The sequence below is a fragment of the Bos javanicus genome, chromosome 8, assembly GCF_032452875.1.
Source record: "Bos javanicus breed banteng chromosome 8, ARS-OSU_banteng_1.0, whole genome shotgun sequence".
NCBI lineage: Eukaryota > Metazoa > Chordata > Mammalia > Artiodactyla > Bovidae > Bos > Bos javanicus.
In genome coordinates this window covers 64,305,578-64,319,266 of record NC_083875.1, presented here as the reverse complement: position 1 = coordinate 64,319,266, position 13,689 = coordinate 64,305,578, and the positions used below count along the sequence as shown (strand labels likewise).

General features: G+C 49.9%; 1 protein-coding gene across 2 annotated transcripts in view; it reads left to right on the top strand.

The window, feature by feature from the left end:
• Positions 1-1,319: 1,319 nt before the first annotated feature.
• Positions 1,320-13,689, top strand: part of ANKS6 (ankyrin repeat and sterile alpha motif domain containing 6) — a 54,776-nt gene continuing 42,406 nt past the window's right edge. Inside the window, exons 1-2 of one of the 2 annotated variants that reach the window (XM_061425781.1) lie at positions 1,320-2,694; positions 9,096-9,586. In XM_061425781.1, the coding sequence (XP_061281765.1) occupies positions 2,348-2,694; positions 9,096-9,586 (838 nt within the window). In that variant the 5' untranslated portion in view covers positions 1,320-2,347. The remainder of the gene's footprint in view (positions 2,695-9,095; positions 9,587-13,689) is intronic. The other variant, XM_061425782.1, reaches the window with a different exon arrangement.

The following is a 13,689-nucleotide window of genomic DNA, read 5'->3' as shown; positions in this document are numbered from 1 at the left end:
CCTACTTTGTATCACTGTCACCTTTTGGTAATTCTTGCAGTATTTCCAATTTTTTCATTATGATTTCATCTTATGGTGATCTGTGATCAGTGATTTTTGATGTTAACTATTGCAAAAAGATTACAACTCACGGAGGCCTTAGATGATGCTTAGCACTTTTCACAATAAAGTATTTTTAAATTAAGGTATTTACGTTGTGTTTTCAGACTATGGCACACTTACTACAGTATACTGTAAACATAACTTTGGTATGCGCTGGGAAACCAAAAGTCACGCGACCCGCCTTTCTGCAATGGCTTGGCACCGAACCCACATTATTTCTGATATATCACTGTACCACCTCCAAAACTGCCAAAGTGATTGGCTCTGTCCCCGTTAACTCATCTGCTCAAACATGTTCTATGATTATCCATTAGTCACAGAATAAATCCCTGGTACTGAAGCATTTTGCAATCTGAGCCCTGTGTACTTTCAAGACGTCCCCTCATTTTACTCTTCATCTATAAGACTCTCTTCCAGCCCACCGGCCCAGACCCTAAGGGCATTACCACCTTCTTTCGATCTACCAAAGCCATGACCCTTATTCCTTCCTCACACCCTCAACCAGTTTTGTTCTGTATTATAATTCTACATACATGACATAGTCCTTTTAACAAACACCTACTCAACATATAGCTTTTTGCTAGACTTTGGGGCCACATCTCACAGTCTATGGGAACCAATTACCCCAGATCAGAATGTTAACCTCTGTTACCGTGATGAATGGGAATGTAGCGTAAAGCAATTTGCTGGCCGGGCTGCTCTTATTAGAATCTTTGTCTTTCCCTCTGCCTGGATTGCACTCTTTCCACATATCAGCGTTACTTGATCACTCAATTCCTTCAGGTCTCTGCGAAAATGTCATCTTTTCAGTGATTTCTTTTCTACCCAATCTATTATAAAACGACATCCCATCCTTTAGTCCATTTACTTCGATTTTGTTACGTTCTGTTTCTTGTTTAAAAACACACCATAATTTAACATACAAGTTACTTACTTGCTTGTACCTGTCTCTTTCCACTGTCAGGCCCAGAATGGCAGGGAATTTTATTTTCCATTCCCTGAAGTTTCTCCAGCACCTAAAACAGTGCCTGGCACATAGTAGGCACTCAGTAAATACTTCTTGAGATAGAAAGAGAACTGGACTAGATGTCAGAAGACCTGGGTCCCAGTCACAGCTTTCCCGCATGACAGTTGTGTGGCCTTTAGCAAGACATAACGTCTTCAAGCCTTAGTTGTTGTACAGTTGCTAAGTTGTGTCCAACTCTTTGTGACCCCAAGGACTGTACCAGGCCAGTCCTCCCTGTCCCTCACTATCTCCAGAGTTTGCCCAAGTTCATGTCCATTGAGTCCTTGATGCCATCCAACCATCTCATCCTCTGTTGCCCTCTTCTCCTTCTGCCTCAATCTTTCCCAGCATCAGGGTCTTTTCCAATGTGTGGGCTGTTCATATCAGCCTTAGTTACGCTGTAAATTGGAGGTGATAGTCTGGGCCCTTCCCCGTGGCCGACAGCATTGCTGTTAAGGATCAAACAGTGGGTCTCAAACTTCAACGTGCTTTAGAATCACCTAGAGGGCTTAGGATACAAGTGACTGGACTCCATATTCGGTTTCCGATTCAGTAGGTCTGGGTAAGATGAGAAAGCCTGCATTTGTAAAATGTGGCAGATGGTGGTGCTTCAAGAACCACTGATGAAGAGACATGAAGGTACGTACAGGAGGTGCTTGTAACCCTAACGCCTGTCCCAGACAAGAACGGCACTGATGGCCGGGCAGGACACTGTGGGAAGAGAGAGTGGACCCAACTGTACCTTAACTCAGTCAACGACCATTTAGGAGGCGCCGGGTTAGTGCTGGGTGCTGAGGGTCAGTGGCGCGTGCCACAGGCCTATGAGGCTGTGGTCTCAGACCTTGGCCCAGTGGTCAGGAACTCGCAGCGTTGAGGAGGGCTGGAGAGGCCGCTCCGACCTCCGTACGGGGCAGGAAGTCTCTGGAGCTGCGAGGAGGACCCCAAGCGGGCGCCGAAAACTCAAAGTCGAACTCGCGAGCTCGGCGGGCGGACGCTGCCCGGAGCTTCCCGGAACCCGCGGTCCACCTCCGCCCGGTTCCCCGCCCCCGGTGCGGGCGATTGAGGCGCGCTCTCGCCCCGGGCGCGCGCCGGGCACACAGTAGGCGCGCGCCCCGGCCCTCCGCATACGGCCGGCACACAGTAGGCGCGCGGGCCGGCGGAAGTGGGCGCCGGCGTGCGGTATCCGGGGGCGGAGCTGGCGCGGCCCGCCCGGCAGACAGGCCCGGGCCGCGGGCCGCGATGGGTGAGGGCGGGTTGCCCCCGGCCTTCCAGCTGCTGCTGCGCGCCTGTGATCAGGGAGACACGGAGACTGCGCGGCGGCTGCTGGACCCGGGGGCTGCGGAACCCGCGGAGCGCGGCGTGGAGCCCGAGGCGGGCGCGGAGCCGGCGGGGCCCGAGGCGGCCGGGCCCGGGGCGGCGGCCGGAGCGCCGGTGCCCGTGGACTGCTCGGACGAGGCGGGCAACACGGCGCTGCAGTTCGCGGCGGCTGGGGGCCACGAGCCGCTGGTGCGCTTCCTGCTGCGACGCGGCGCCTCGGTCAACAGCCGCAACCACTACGGCTGGAGCGCGCTCATGCAGGCGGCCAGGTGAGGGGGTCGGGGGTGCCAGGGAGCCTGGGTGGTGTCTAATGACCCCCTGGGCGCGGGGTGGGCTCAGGCGGTCGAACCTGCCCGGCGGCCCCCAGCAGACGCTCCGGGAGGTTAAGAGTGAAGTACTGGTTCGAGAGAGTTGAAATCGTAAACTTTGAGCAGCTAGGGATACGAACTAGAAGCGGACGCGCTTTTTAATAACGTAAAATCAGAATCCTAAAAGCATCGGCCTTTCAAACACAGAATCTGGAGACAGCAAATAGAATCTTAGAGACTTAGAAGCTTAGTGATATTCACTGCAGCAAGGTTTTCCCAAAGAACCAACCTACCCACCCTGGCTTGGTGTTGGGGATGCTGCGGTACCCAGATGAAGTCCCCACGGAAGCGGTGCATTTGCCAGTGGGCGGGCCAGGCAAAGGAACAGACTGCTGGGGGGACAATCTGAGGGAGCTCTTGGAGCACCGACTCAGTTTCAGGAAGTAAGGGAAGCTTTCAGGTAAGGATGAGGTATATATTGTCGAGACCTAAGGATACCTAAGTGTTGACCTGGATAGAGGGAGTGAAAGATGGATGATAGGTGCAAAGGTTTGGAAGCTAAAGTGAAATATGCATTCGTAGGACTGCTAGAATGATGTTGTGGCTGGAAGGGCTTTGGAGTAGTGGGAGATGAGTCTTCTCTGGAGAGAAAGAGGCAGATGCTTGGTGGCAAGGCTGGGAAAAGTGACAGTTCATAAGGGCACTGGGGAGTAATGGAGTGTTCTAGGCAGAGCAAGTGACAGAATGAGATTTATGTTTGGAAAGATCACTTTTACTGCAGTTTGAGGATGGATTGGAGGAGTGAGCTAGAATCAGAAAGTCTGGTTAGGAAGGGATTGCAGCAACCCAGAAAGAAGTGATGGTGGCCTGGACCAGAGCAGAGATGGCTGTGGGAGAGCAAAGAAATGAGTTTGAGATGTATTCAGGAAATAGGATGAACCAGACTTGAAATTCTAGTATAAAGAAACTCTGGGGGGACTTCCCTGGTGGTCCAGTGACTTCGACTTCACACTCCAGTGACTGAGACTTCACAATGCAGGAGGCCCGGGTTCAATCCCTGGTCAGGGAGCCAGTTCCCACATGCCACAACTAAAGATCCTGCGTGCCGCAACTAAGACCCCATGCGGCCAAATAAATAATTTTTTTTAAAAAAGAAGAATCTCTTTTTTTTATATATACTGTGAGGTATACTGTGAGGTCTCACTCCTGTCAGCCATCTACTTAGATCCCACCCAGTTTCTTGGAGAAATTTCCCAAGGAAGGAACAAAGGTCATTTGTAATTTTGGTGAAAGTGAATGTCACTCAGTCCTGTCCAACTCTTTGCGACCCCATGGACTATATAGTCTGTGGAATTCTCCAGACCAGAATACTGGAGTGGGTAGCCGTTCTTTTCTTCAGGGTATCTTCCCAACCTAGGGATCGAATCAGGTCTCCCGCCTTGCAGGTGGATTCTTTACCAGATGAGCCACCAGGGAAGCCCACGAATACTGGAATGGGTAGCCTATCCCTTCTCCAGAGGATCCTCCTGACCCAGGAATTGAACCGGGGTCTCCTGCATTGCAGGTGGATTCTTTACCAGCTGAGCTACTAGGTAATTTTGATGGATATTGCCAAATTGCTCTCAATGCAAGTGTATTACTTTCCAATGGCTGCTGTAACAACTTATTACAAAGCTAGCAGCAACCACATCACTCTGACCCCTGCTTCGTCATCACATTTTCTGACTCCTCTACCTCCCTCTTCCACTTTTAAAGATTGCTTGTGATTCCACTGAGCTCATCTGGATACTCTCTCCATCTCAAGGTCAGCTGATTAATTTCCCCTTTCCCACAGAATTTACCAGGTTCTGGGAATTAGGATCTGGACATCTTTGGGGAACCCATTACTCTGCTGACACAGTAGTGGTACCGGTTTACCCTCCCCGAAACAGTGTCTATGAGTGCCTGTTTTTCTACAACCTGTCCAACAGAGTATATTATTAAACTTTTGGATTTTTGCATCTGATGAATGAAAAATATTTCAGTGTGGCTGTGATTTGCACTTGTTAAACTGAGTGAAGTAAAACATCTTTCCATACGTATGGGCCATTTGATTTTCTCAAAGGCATTGAAATCACAACATTCTTACCCATAATCTTCTCATTATGACCCAGTTATATTTTATTTCTGAGTTCATTTCCAAGTGTCACATGGTTGTTCTAATCTAACTTGTATTGCAGGAAAATTTTTCTTGTGCATTATTTTCAAATATGTCATTTTCAACTGCTTTGTGATATATCGCCCATGGGCAGTACTGTGCTTTGGTTACCCATACCTTAGCCCTCGGGCATTTATTTCAGTCTATAAACACACCTAGGGAGTGCATCCCAGCTGTAACACTCAGCTGCCCATTCGCATGGGTAATGCAGTATGTTATGCATCTATCAGTGTGTCAGGCACCCTTTGTCTTAGGACACCTGATTTCTTGCCCAGCACTCTCTGGGGGTGCCCATAATGTCTTTTGGGCTATGGACCTTACTTCTGGGGTTCCCTGTCTCTTTTCGTGGCCCCATCCACTCTTCCAGGCTTTAAAACTCCAGGTAAGTCCTCATTCCAGTACCTGTCTGTGCCATCCTGTCTCTCCTTCCCCTGTCTTACTTAGTTCAGGGCACACATTTATAAGTGGCTTCCTACTTCTCTCTCTTCTACCAAGTGTGCCTTCTGTAATCCCTCCTCTGTAGAGCTTCCAGATCTTTCTGAAATGACTGGTTGTGTGTGTCCCACAGTGGCTCCCTTGGATCAGGATGGCCAAGCACATGGCTGTGTGCTGACACATTCCAGTCTTGTGCTTTTCCTCCATGAAAGTAGACATGCCTCAGCAATGGTGCTCCCGGCAGCCACCACTTTCAATGAAGTGAGCATCTATTTATTGTCACAGCTCTCTGTGTTCCAGAGCTCATCATTGGATCAGGACCACCAGAGACCCTGTGCCTGGACTGCAGTTGGGTCTCTTGTGAATGTTTCAGCATCAGAGATGGTGTCATTCATGTTTGTTTTTTTTTTTCCTGTTCTTAAAACAACCTTTATTGAGTACTTATTTTGTGTCAAGCTCTGTGCTAAGTGCTGCAAATGAGTGAATTCATTCAGTCTACGCAAAATCTGAGGAAATGCTACTGCTGTCTTCCATTTTACAGATAGAGAATCGAGGCTCAGAGAAGTTAGTTCACTTGTCCAAGGCCACACAGCTATGAATGGATAGAGTCAGATTCACACCTAGGCAGGTGCTCCAGAGCCTGTGCTCCTAGCTATGAGTCCCATAACTCACTGTTTTCCTCTTGGTATTGGCCACAAGGAAGCCACTTGCCAAATTTGCTTAACACTAAAGGGACAGGTTGTGTGGTGTTTATTTTGGCTCCAATTTTACCCTTGACTTCCTTACTTTCTGCCTGCCAGCGTGGCAGAGCTGGCTTCTCCGTCCAGGGCTTTCTCAGAGTGGGAGTATATGCCAGGTCTTTCAACAGAGGTGTTAATTGCTGAAATTAATTGCTAATCGTAACAGCTGCTCAGAAAGCCCCGAGCTTCCCTATCTTCAGTAATTACCTGTTAGAAAGTTAGCATCCCCCAAATTATCTCAGCCTTCACTGAATCATTTTTTATATTTTCAGCCTAATTTTCAATGGCCTCTTGGGCTACTCCTGAATTCAGAAAGCATCTCGAGTGTCAGCATTCCTGCCTAGATTTAGGCCTTTCCTTCCTCTGTGAGTTTGTTATACCAGAAGAACTGGAGTTTCAGATCTTAGGGTCTAGGTTCAAGTTTTGACTCAATCACTTCCAAATTGAGAGATTCTGGATTATTGCTTTCCATTGTAATCTTCAGATTCCTCATCTGTGAAATACATTATTAGCAGTTTATCTCAGGGCTTACTAAGATCCAATAGATAAAAACAGGATAGTATCTTGTTATCTGCTGCTAGATTTTTATCTCATGCTTGATGACTAAATAGCGTAATCTTTTATAATTATCTAACCAGTTCTTCACGCGAAGAGTTGACTCATTGGAAAAGACTCTGATGCTGGGAGGGATTTGGGGCAGGAGGAGAAAGGGACGACAGAGGATGAGATGGCTGGATGGCATCACTGACTCGATGGATGTGAGTCTGAGTGAACTCCGGGAGTTGGTGATGGACAGGGAGGCCTGGCGTGCTGCGATTCATGGACACGACTGAGCGACTGAACTGAACCAGTTCTTCAGCTGTTTCTGTTGCCTGTTTTGACCATCCTCTTTGGTTATGCCAAGTGTTCATTCACTCATTCAGTTGACAGAATTGCCTGAGCTCTGCTGGAGTGCAGTCTAACAGGAAGACATAATTATAGAAGGAGGGCCCAGGCACATCAGTAAGGGTGAAGACTGGGGATTGTGGGTTTTCAGGTGAGGTGTACCTTAGTTGATGTAGGGGCATCATCTGGAAGCTGCTCAGAGGAGATGGGATCCGAACTGAGTCCTGCAGCAAGATAAAGGATGTGCTTAGTCAGAAAGGACAGGAGGGTCAGAAAGGCAGGATGGCAGAGGCGTGGACAGAGAATAATTGCCCAGTGCAGGTTAGCACGGCCAGAGTACAGCGTGGGAGTTGGGAAGAAATGAGGTTGACAAAGTTGGCAGTCCTTTCCGGGCAGTGGGACGTGGGGCAGTAGCCATGAGATTTAGGCTTGGAGAATATCATCGTGAAGGACAGGCAGGGAGACAGGCTGGGGTTACAGCTCTCTGCCTTTTTGTCAGATTCCGTCCACTCTTGGAGAAGGGGCGGGACAGGCCTGGCCCCCCTGCAGCTGGGGAAGCCAGTTCACCAAGCGCTCACTCCGCACTCTGCAGGTGGGGTGACCCCGGTGCCGTTAAGGTTCATGGCCCAGAAGGTATTTGTAAGTTCAGAACATTGTTCAGCCTTGGCTCTGCCTCCACAGGGAGGAGGGAGGCCCTGGGTTTAGATGAGACACAAAACCGCTTCTGGAAAGGAGGGAGCGCCACAAGGGATTCATTCAAAAGCTGCCTCACAGATGCAGGCCTCCTGCCGACATTACCGTCTTGTAAAACCTGGCGCGCCGGCGGGGGGGGGGGGGCGGGGCGGGGGGGGGGGGGGGGCCCTTCCAGCTCTGAGCCCAGAGAGTGCACTAGAAAGAGTGTATTTGCAAATACTGCAAAACAGAACTCTTCTGCCCTCTGGTGGCAGAAGGAAGAGATTTTACTGGGAAGAGTCGTCTGTTTTCCTCTTCCTGGTATCAGAGTTGGGTACTTGTCTGTCTCCCCAGCAGGGGAGGTTGCTCAAGTTTCCCTGGAGAGGGTCTGGCCCAGACTAGATTCTCAGCCGCCAGCAAGGGACATTCCAGCCAGCAGGGGGCATCAGGCCTCTGGGGAGAGGTGCCCCAGCCCGCCTCTGCTGACCACAGCTATGCCACATCTCTTGGCGTGGGCTCTGTGGGCTTTCTGTGCATGTTTGTTTGGGGCTGGGGAGGGTAGATGTGAGTCAGACTTGGGCCCTGCCCCTGGGGAGTGAGCACAGGCAGAGAGGCAGCTTACCCAGCTCTGAAGCAGAATCGCATGAGCTCTGCCACGCGGGAAGCAGCGAGGTGTGGGGCAGCAGGATTCAGACAGACTGGGGTTCTGACCCTGTGGATTTCGCTCACCAGCTGGGTGACCTTGGCACATTGTGTGATGTAAGAATGTTTAAATGATTCCCATTCTAATAGCTGACATTTATGTAGTGCTTCCTTTGGACAAGCACTGTTCTAAGTGCTTTATGTATATTATATATTTATATATATTAACTCATTTAATCCTCCACAGCTCTTTTAGTAGACACAGTCATATCCCCACTTTAGAGATGAAGAAGTGAAGGCACAAAGAAGTTAAAGTTCTTTGTCCAGGATATGCAGTGGATGGCAGAGCTGGATTCGAAACTATAGACAGGGCAGTGTCTCGCCTTTGTGGTGGTGCAGACACAGAGCCAGCAGTGTGCCTAGCACCAGAGGAAGGCCTTTCATTATAAGCAGCTATTACAGCATGAAAAATTAATGGTTCAATAATTAATAATTTAACAACCGATGTGCTTAGTCACTCAGTCATGTCCAACTCTTTGCGACCCCATGTATTACAGCCTGCCAGGCTTCTCTGTCCATGAGGATTCTCTAGGCAAGAATACTAGAGTGGGTTGCCAATGCCCTCCTCCAGGGGATCTTTCCAGTCCAGGGATAGAACCCAGGTCTCCTGCATTGCAGGAGTATTCTTTATTGACTGAGCTACCAGGGAAGCCCTAACAAGTTATAATTGACTACATGAGCTTTCTCCTCATCAGGTGTCTTGTGTCACTAATTGTCCATCTCCCTGGCAGATTTGGGCACGTGAGCGTGGCACATCTTCTTTTGGATCATGGGGCTGATGTCAATGCCCAGAACCGCCTGGGGGCCAGTGTACTCACCGTGGCCTCTCGGGGTGGACACCTGGGTGTGGTAAAGCTGCTCCTGGAAGCTGGTGCCTTCGTGGACCATCACAAACCCTCAGGCGAGGGGGACAGCGGGGACGAGCTGCTGGACATCACGGCCCTGATGGCTGCCATCCAGCATGGACATGAGGCTGTGGTGCGTCTGCTGATGGAGTGGGGCGCAGACCCCAACCATGAGGCCCGGACTGTGGGCTGGAGCCCGTTGATGCTGTCAGCACTCATCGGGAAGCTTGGCATGGCTCAGCAGCTGGTGGAGAAGGGGGCCAACCCCGACCACCTCAGTGTGCTAGAGAAGACTGCCTTCGAGGTGGCACTTGACCGCAAGCACAGGGACCTTGCAGACTACCTGGACCCGCTGACCACCGTCAGGCCCAAGACAGGTCAGGCTGTGCCACCACTAACCTACCCCTCATCCCACCATGGCTTCCCAGAGGACCAAGATTTGTGTTTAAACAGCAAAAGCCAAGGGTTGCCCAAACAAAAGGGCCTGCAGAAATCATAGTCCAGCCCAGGGGGCAGGGGAACTTAAGACATGGCATGCAGGTGCCTGGCCCACCCTCCACAGAGTGATCTGTAGCTCTCGGAAGAGCCTGGACTCCTGCACAGCAAGGCCTCTCCCTCCTAACCAGATGATTCTGGTGTAGGAGGTTCTGGGACTCTTCTAGAAAGTGGTCAGCAAACTTCTTCTGAGAAGGACCAGATAACAAATATTGTAGGCTTTGTGGGCCGTACAGTGTGTTGTAACTCCTCAGTTTTGCTAGAGTAGAAGCAGCCTACGTGATATGTCAAGGGTGGGTGGGGCTGTGTTCCAGGAAAACTCTAATTCTAAAAACAGGCGTAGGGGCAGGTTTGGCAACCTCAGCTCTTAGGGCACTGTGCCTAACCTCAGCTGCCAATGACCAGTCCCCAAAGACTAATTCACAGAAAATTCAGCCTACTTTTGAGCTGTGTTTTTTCAGCATCTATTAGTGTATCCTGTTTCTTTTTTCTTTTTGCCATCTTTCTGGCATATAAAGAGCTGTCTAAGCACTCCTTAGCAAATCTGCCACAGAACATACCATGTTTTAAAACCCCTAGTTCATCATGTGTAACAGAGCATGTAATGTAGAGTTGCACAGCCGCAGTGCCCTCTGTCAGTAATGGGTCTGATTTCTGCATCATTCCTGAGATAGCCCGGGCTGTAAGGCCAGGCTGCAGCATGTGAGCATTTAAGGCTGAAAGGTAAAAATTGAAAGAAAAGGTCTTCAGACAAATTGGCTAAAAAGACTTGAAAGTATTGCAAAGTTTGATACCATCCAGAGAATACACAAATAGTCCCATCAATGAAATTGTAAATCAACTACACTTCAACTTAAAAAAAATGCAAGTGGCCCATTTAAAAAAAAAAGAAAACCCATCAATCAAAAGATGTTGCAAATTTGAGAAATGCTTATTAGAAATACACTGTCTGGTCAGAAAACTCTGAAATAAACATGTTGTAAAACCATGTAACGACAGAGAGATGGCAAAAATGGAGAGAACACCAAAACAGAAGGGAAAAAGAAGTAAAGTCTAAGGAAACCTGCCTGAAGCCAGGAGATCTCTTACCTTTGCGTGGATGGGGACAGTGAGGGTTAGAGGAGTAGAGGCTGTTAGAAGCTGTGTGACACTTAGGAGGTAGGGGGTTCCGTGGGAAGAGCATGGGTGTGACCCCACCCAGTCTAGCCTTTGTGGGGCCTCTGGGATCTGGACACACTTGTAACTCTCTCTTAGCCTCCCTGTGTCTCTTGTGTAGAATGGACTCAATGGCAACTACCAGGAGGTCATGAGCAGAAAACAAGCTGGCCTCTGGTGTGCGAGCCCTCTGGCCAGAACATGGCAGTTCAGCATCAGGTCCCGGGCAGAGTTGCAGTTAGAAGTTAGGGCTCCAGTCTCACCCAGGGTGTTTTTCTTGACTCAAGGCCACTGCCCTCGTTTAAAGGCTTTGGGGTGTGATTGTAGCCGAGATGGAAAAGGGAACTGCCTCCTCCCGTCCCTGCTGTGCCTCCACGCCTGACGGGCAGGCTCTTACCTCCCCCTTGGGGAGCATTCATCCATGTTGCAGGTGAGGGAGGTCAGGCTCGGGGTGGGGGTCAAGCGACTTGCTCAAGGCCTCTGCCCTAGAAGTGGGTGGTCGGGGACGTGTGCCCCACCTATGGGTGCTGAGCTGTGCCTCTTGTGCAGCTGATTCCTCCTTCCTTAGATTCCTCCAGCCGGGTTTCTGGGGTCTTAGCTCCCCACGAACCTCCTTACAGACTGCCCTGGCACTCTGGGGAAGCAATGCCCTCTTCTCCTCAAAATGTGGAGGTGCAGACACAATGGTGGGCGTAGCCAAGGTCACCCTCTACCTGGCTCCACCTGGACGTGACTGTGCTGGCTGAGAGACCTTGACCAGTTGCCTCCATTCTCCAAGTTTCCATTTTGTCTTCCGTAAGTGAGGTCCCCTGCCTCCCAGGACCACTGTGAGAATCAAATGAGGCCACCCCAGCCCAGAGAGAGCACGTGAGAGATGCCAGCAGCTGCCATCACCTGTTACCTTTGCTGTCGTAACTGACAGGACCAGGTCACGGTTACGAGCAGACTTCCCTGTTGAGCAGACATGCGTTTGAGGCTCAGCTCTCACTTTGTGGCTGGGAGGCCTCAGCATGTTCATTGTCCCTCTAGGACTCCAATGTCCTCTTTCATAAAACAGGTGTAACGAATGCACTTGCCTTGTGAGGTCCCTTGAGCAGTAGGAAGATAATGCTGGTAGTACCCCAGAATACCCTGGAGCCTGGCACATAGAGAGCAGTGACTGGAAGCTACCAAAGTGGATTTGTATTCACCATTCGTTCATTCCAGTATTCTGCAAGTATTTGTTGACTGCCAATGTACCAGGTACCATTCTAGGCCCCAGTGAACAAACCAGATCCAACCTCTGCCCTTGAGGACCTTGGCTTCTGGAGGAGAGACAGGCAAGGAGTAGGAAATAAGCATGTTAAATAAGTTACATAGTAAGGTAGGTGGTAAGTACTGTGGTGAGGAAGAAAATGGGGGCGAGGTGGAGGATTTGGGAGCAGTGGAGGTACTGGGTGGTGCAGGCCACCATGTGAAGCAGGTCATTGGGTGGCCCCCGAGAGGAGCTGGGAGTTCAGCTGAGTTGCAGGAGCTGAGAAAGTGCTCCATTTTCAGGCTCTCAGAGAAGAGCCTTCAAAAGAGCCATGTTACTAATAATGACAGATTATTAAACAAATAGTATTTGACCCCAGCTCTTTTTGTGAGGTGCTAGGAAACCACCCCCGCCACCCCGCCATCAGGGCCTTGGAGGCTCCCAGCTGTCTCCCTCACATTAGCTGCAGGAAAGGGTACCCTTGAGGCTGTGATCGTCACTGTGACACCCTCCTCACCCTCACTGTGATCATTCCCTGGGCTGTGGAGGGGTCCTTGGAGTTGCTCTGATATTGATGCAATAATTGGAGCCCAGAATGAGGAAGGGACCAGCCCAGGGTCAGCTGGCATCGAGCATAGCTGCTCCAGCCTCCTGAGGTCAGGCTAGACTGTCATTGATTCGTTTGTACCAGATGGTTGCTTAGCAACCAACACTAGGCCCAGTTGACACATTCTTTTCTGTCAAAGAGTCTTGGCTGTGGCCTATAGCAAATTAGACTCTTCAACACTTAAAGGAATGAGACATATTTTTTTAATGAAGTTTCATAATCATTTCTTTATAGTATCTCAAAGGCAGAATTAGGCACTTGGTTCCATGGCCCTGTCTATACTTTGCTATAAGTGCCTTGGAGTTAACTGGTGCCCTTTCTGGGGTGAGTGCTGGTCACTAGGAAAGATAATAAAAATCGCTGTTTGTGTGGTGGTGGTGGTTTAGTCGCTAAGTTGTGTCTGACTCTTGCAGTCCCGTGGAATATAGCCTGTCAGGCTCCTCTGTCCATGGGATTCTCCAGGCAAGAACATTGGAGTGGGTTGCCATTTCCTTCTCGAAGGTATCTTCCCTACCCAGGAATCGGACCTGGGTCTCCTGCATTGCAGGCAGATGATTTACCAACTGAGCTAAGAGGGAAGCTGTATAGAGCTTAAAAATTTCTGGAGTGTTTTCCCATCTATATTATCCACCCCTGCAACCACCGCCTGCTCTCCATGTTAGCATGTTGTCTGCATTATCAGTGATAAGGAGACACATCTCTTTGGGAATACGTGGATCCAGACACCCTGGCTCCAGACTCCTTGTGCCACTCTGCACCTTCTTCCAGCTGCTGGTGGAGGCCGATCAAGACCAGGGATGTGGCGCAGAGTCACAGGTTTTCTCCTGCAGCTGCTCTGACCTCTGGTATTAGTCAAAGGAAGTCCTGTGTTGGCTCTTACCAGCGAGAAGACTAGTCGTGAGGGTGGCTACTTTCTGACAGGAGGGAGCAGGTTACCCACTAGCTCTAGCTTCAAGGAGGGTGATTGAGAACAGATAAGGAAGGGGCTG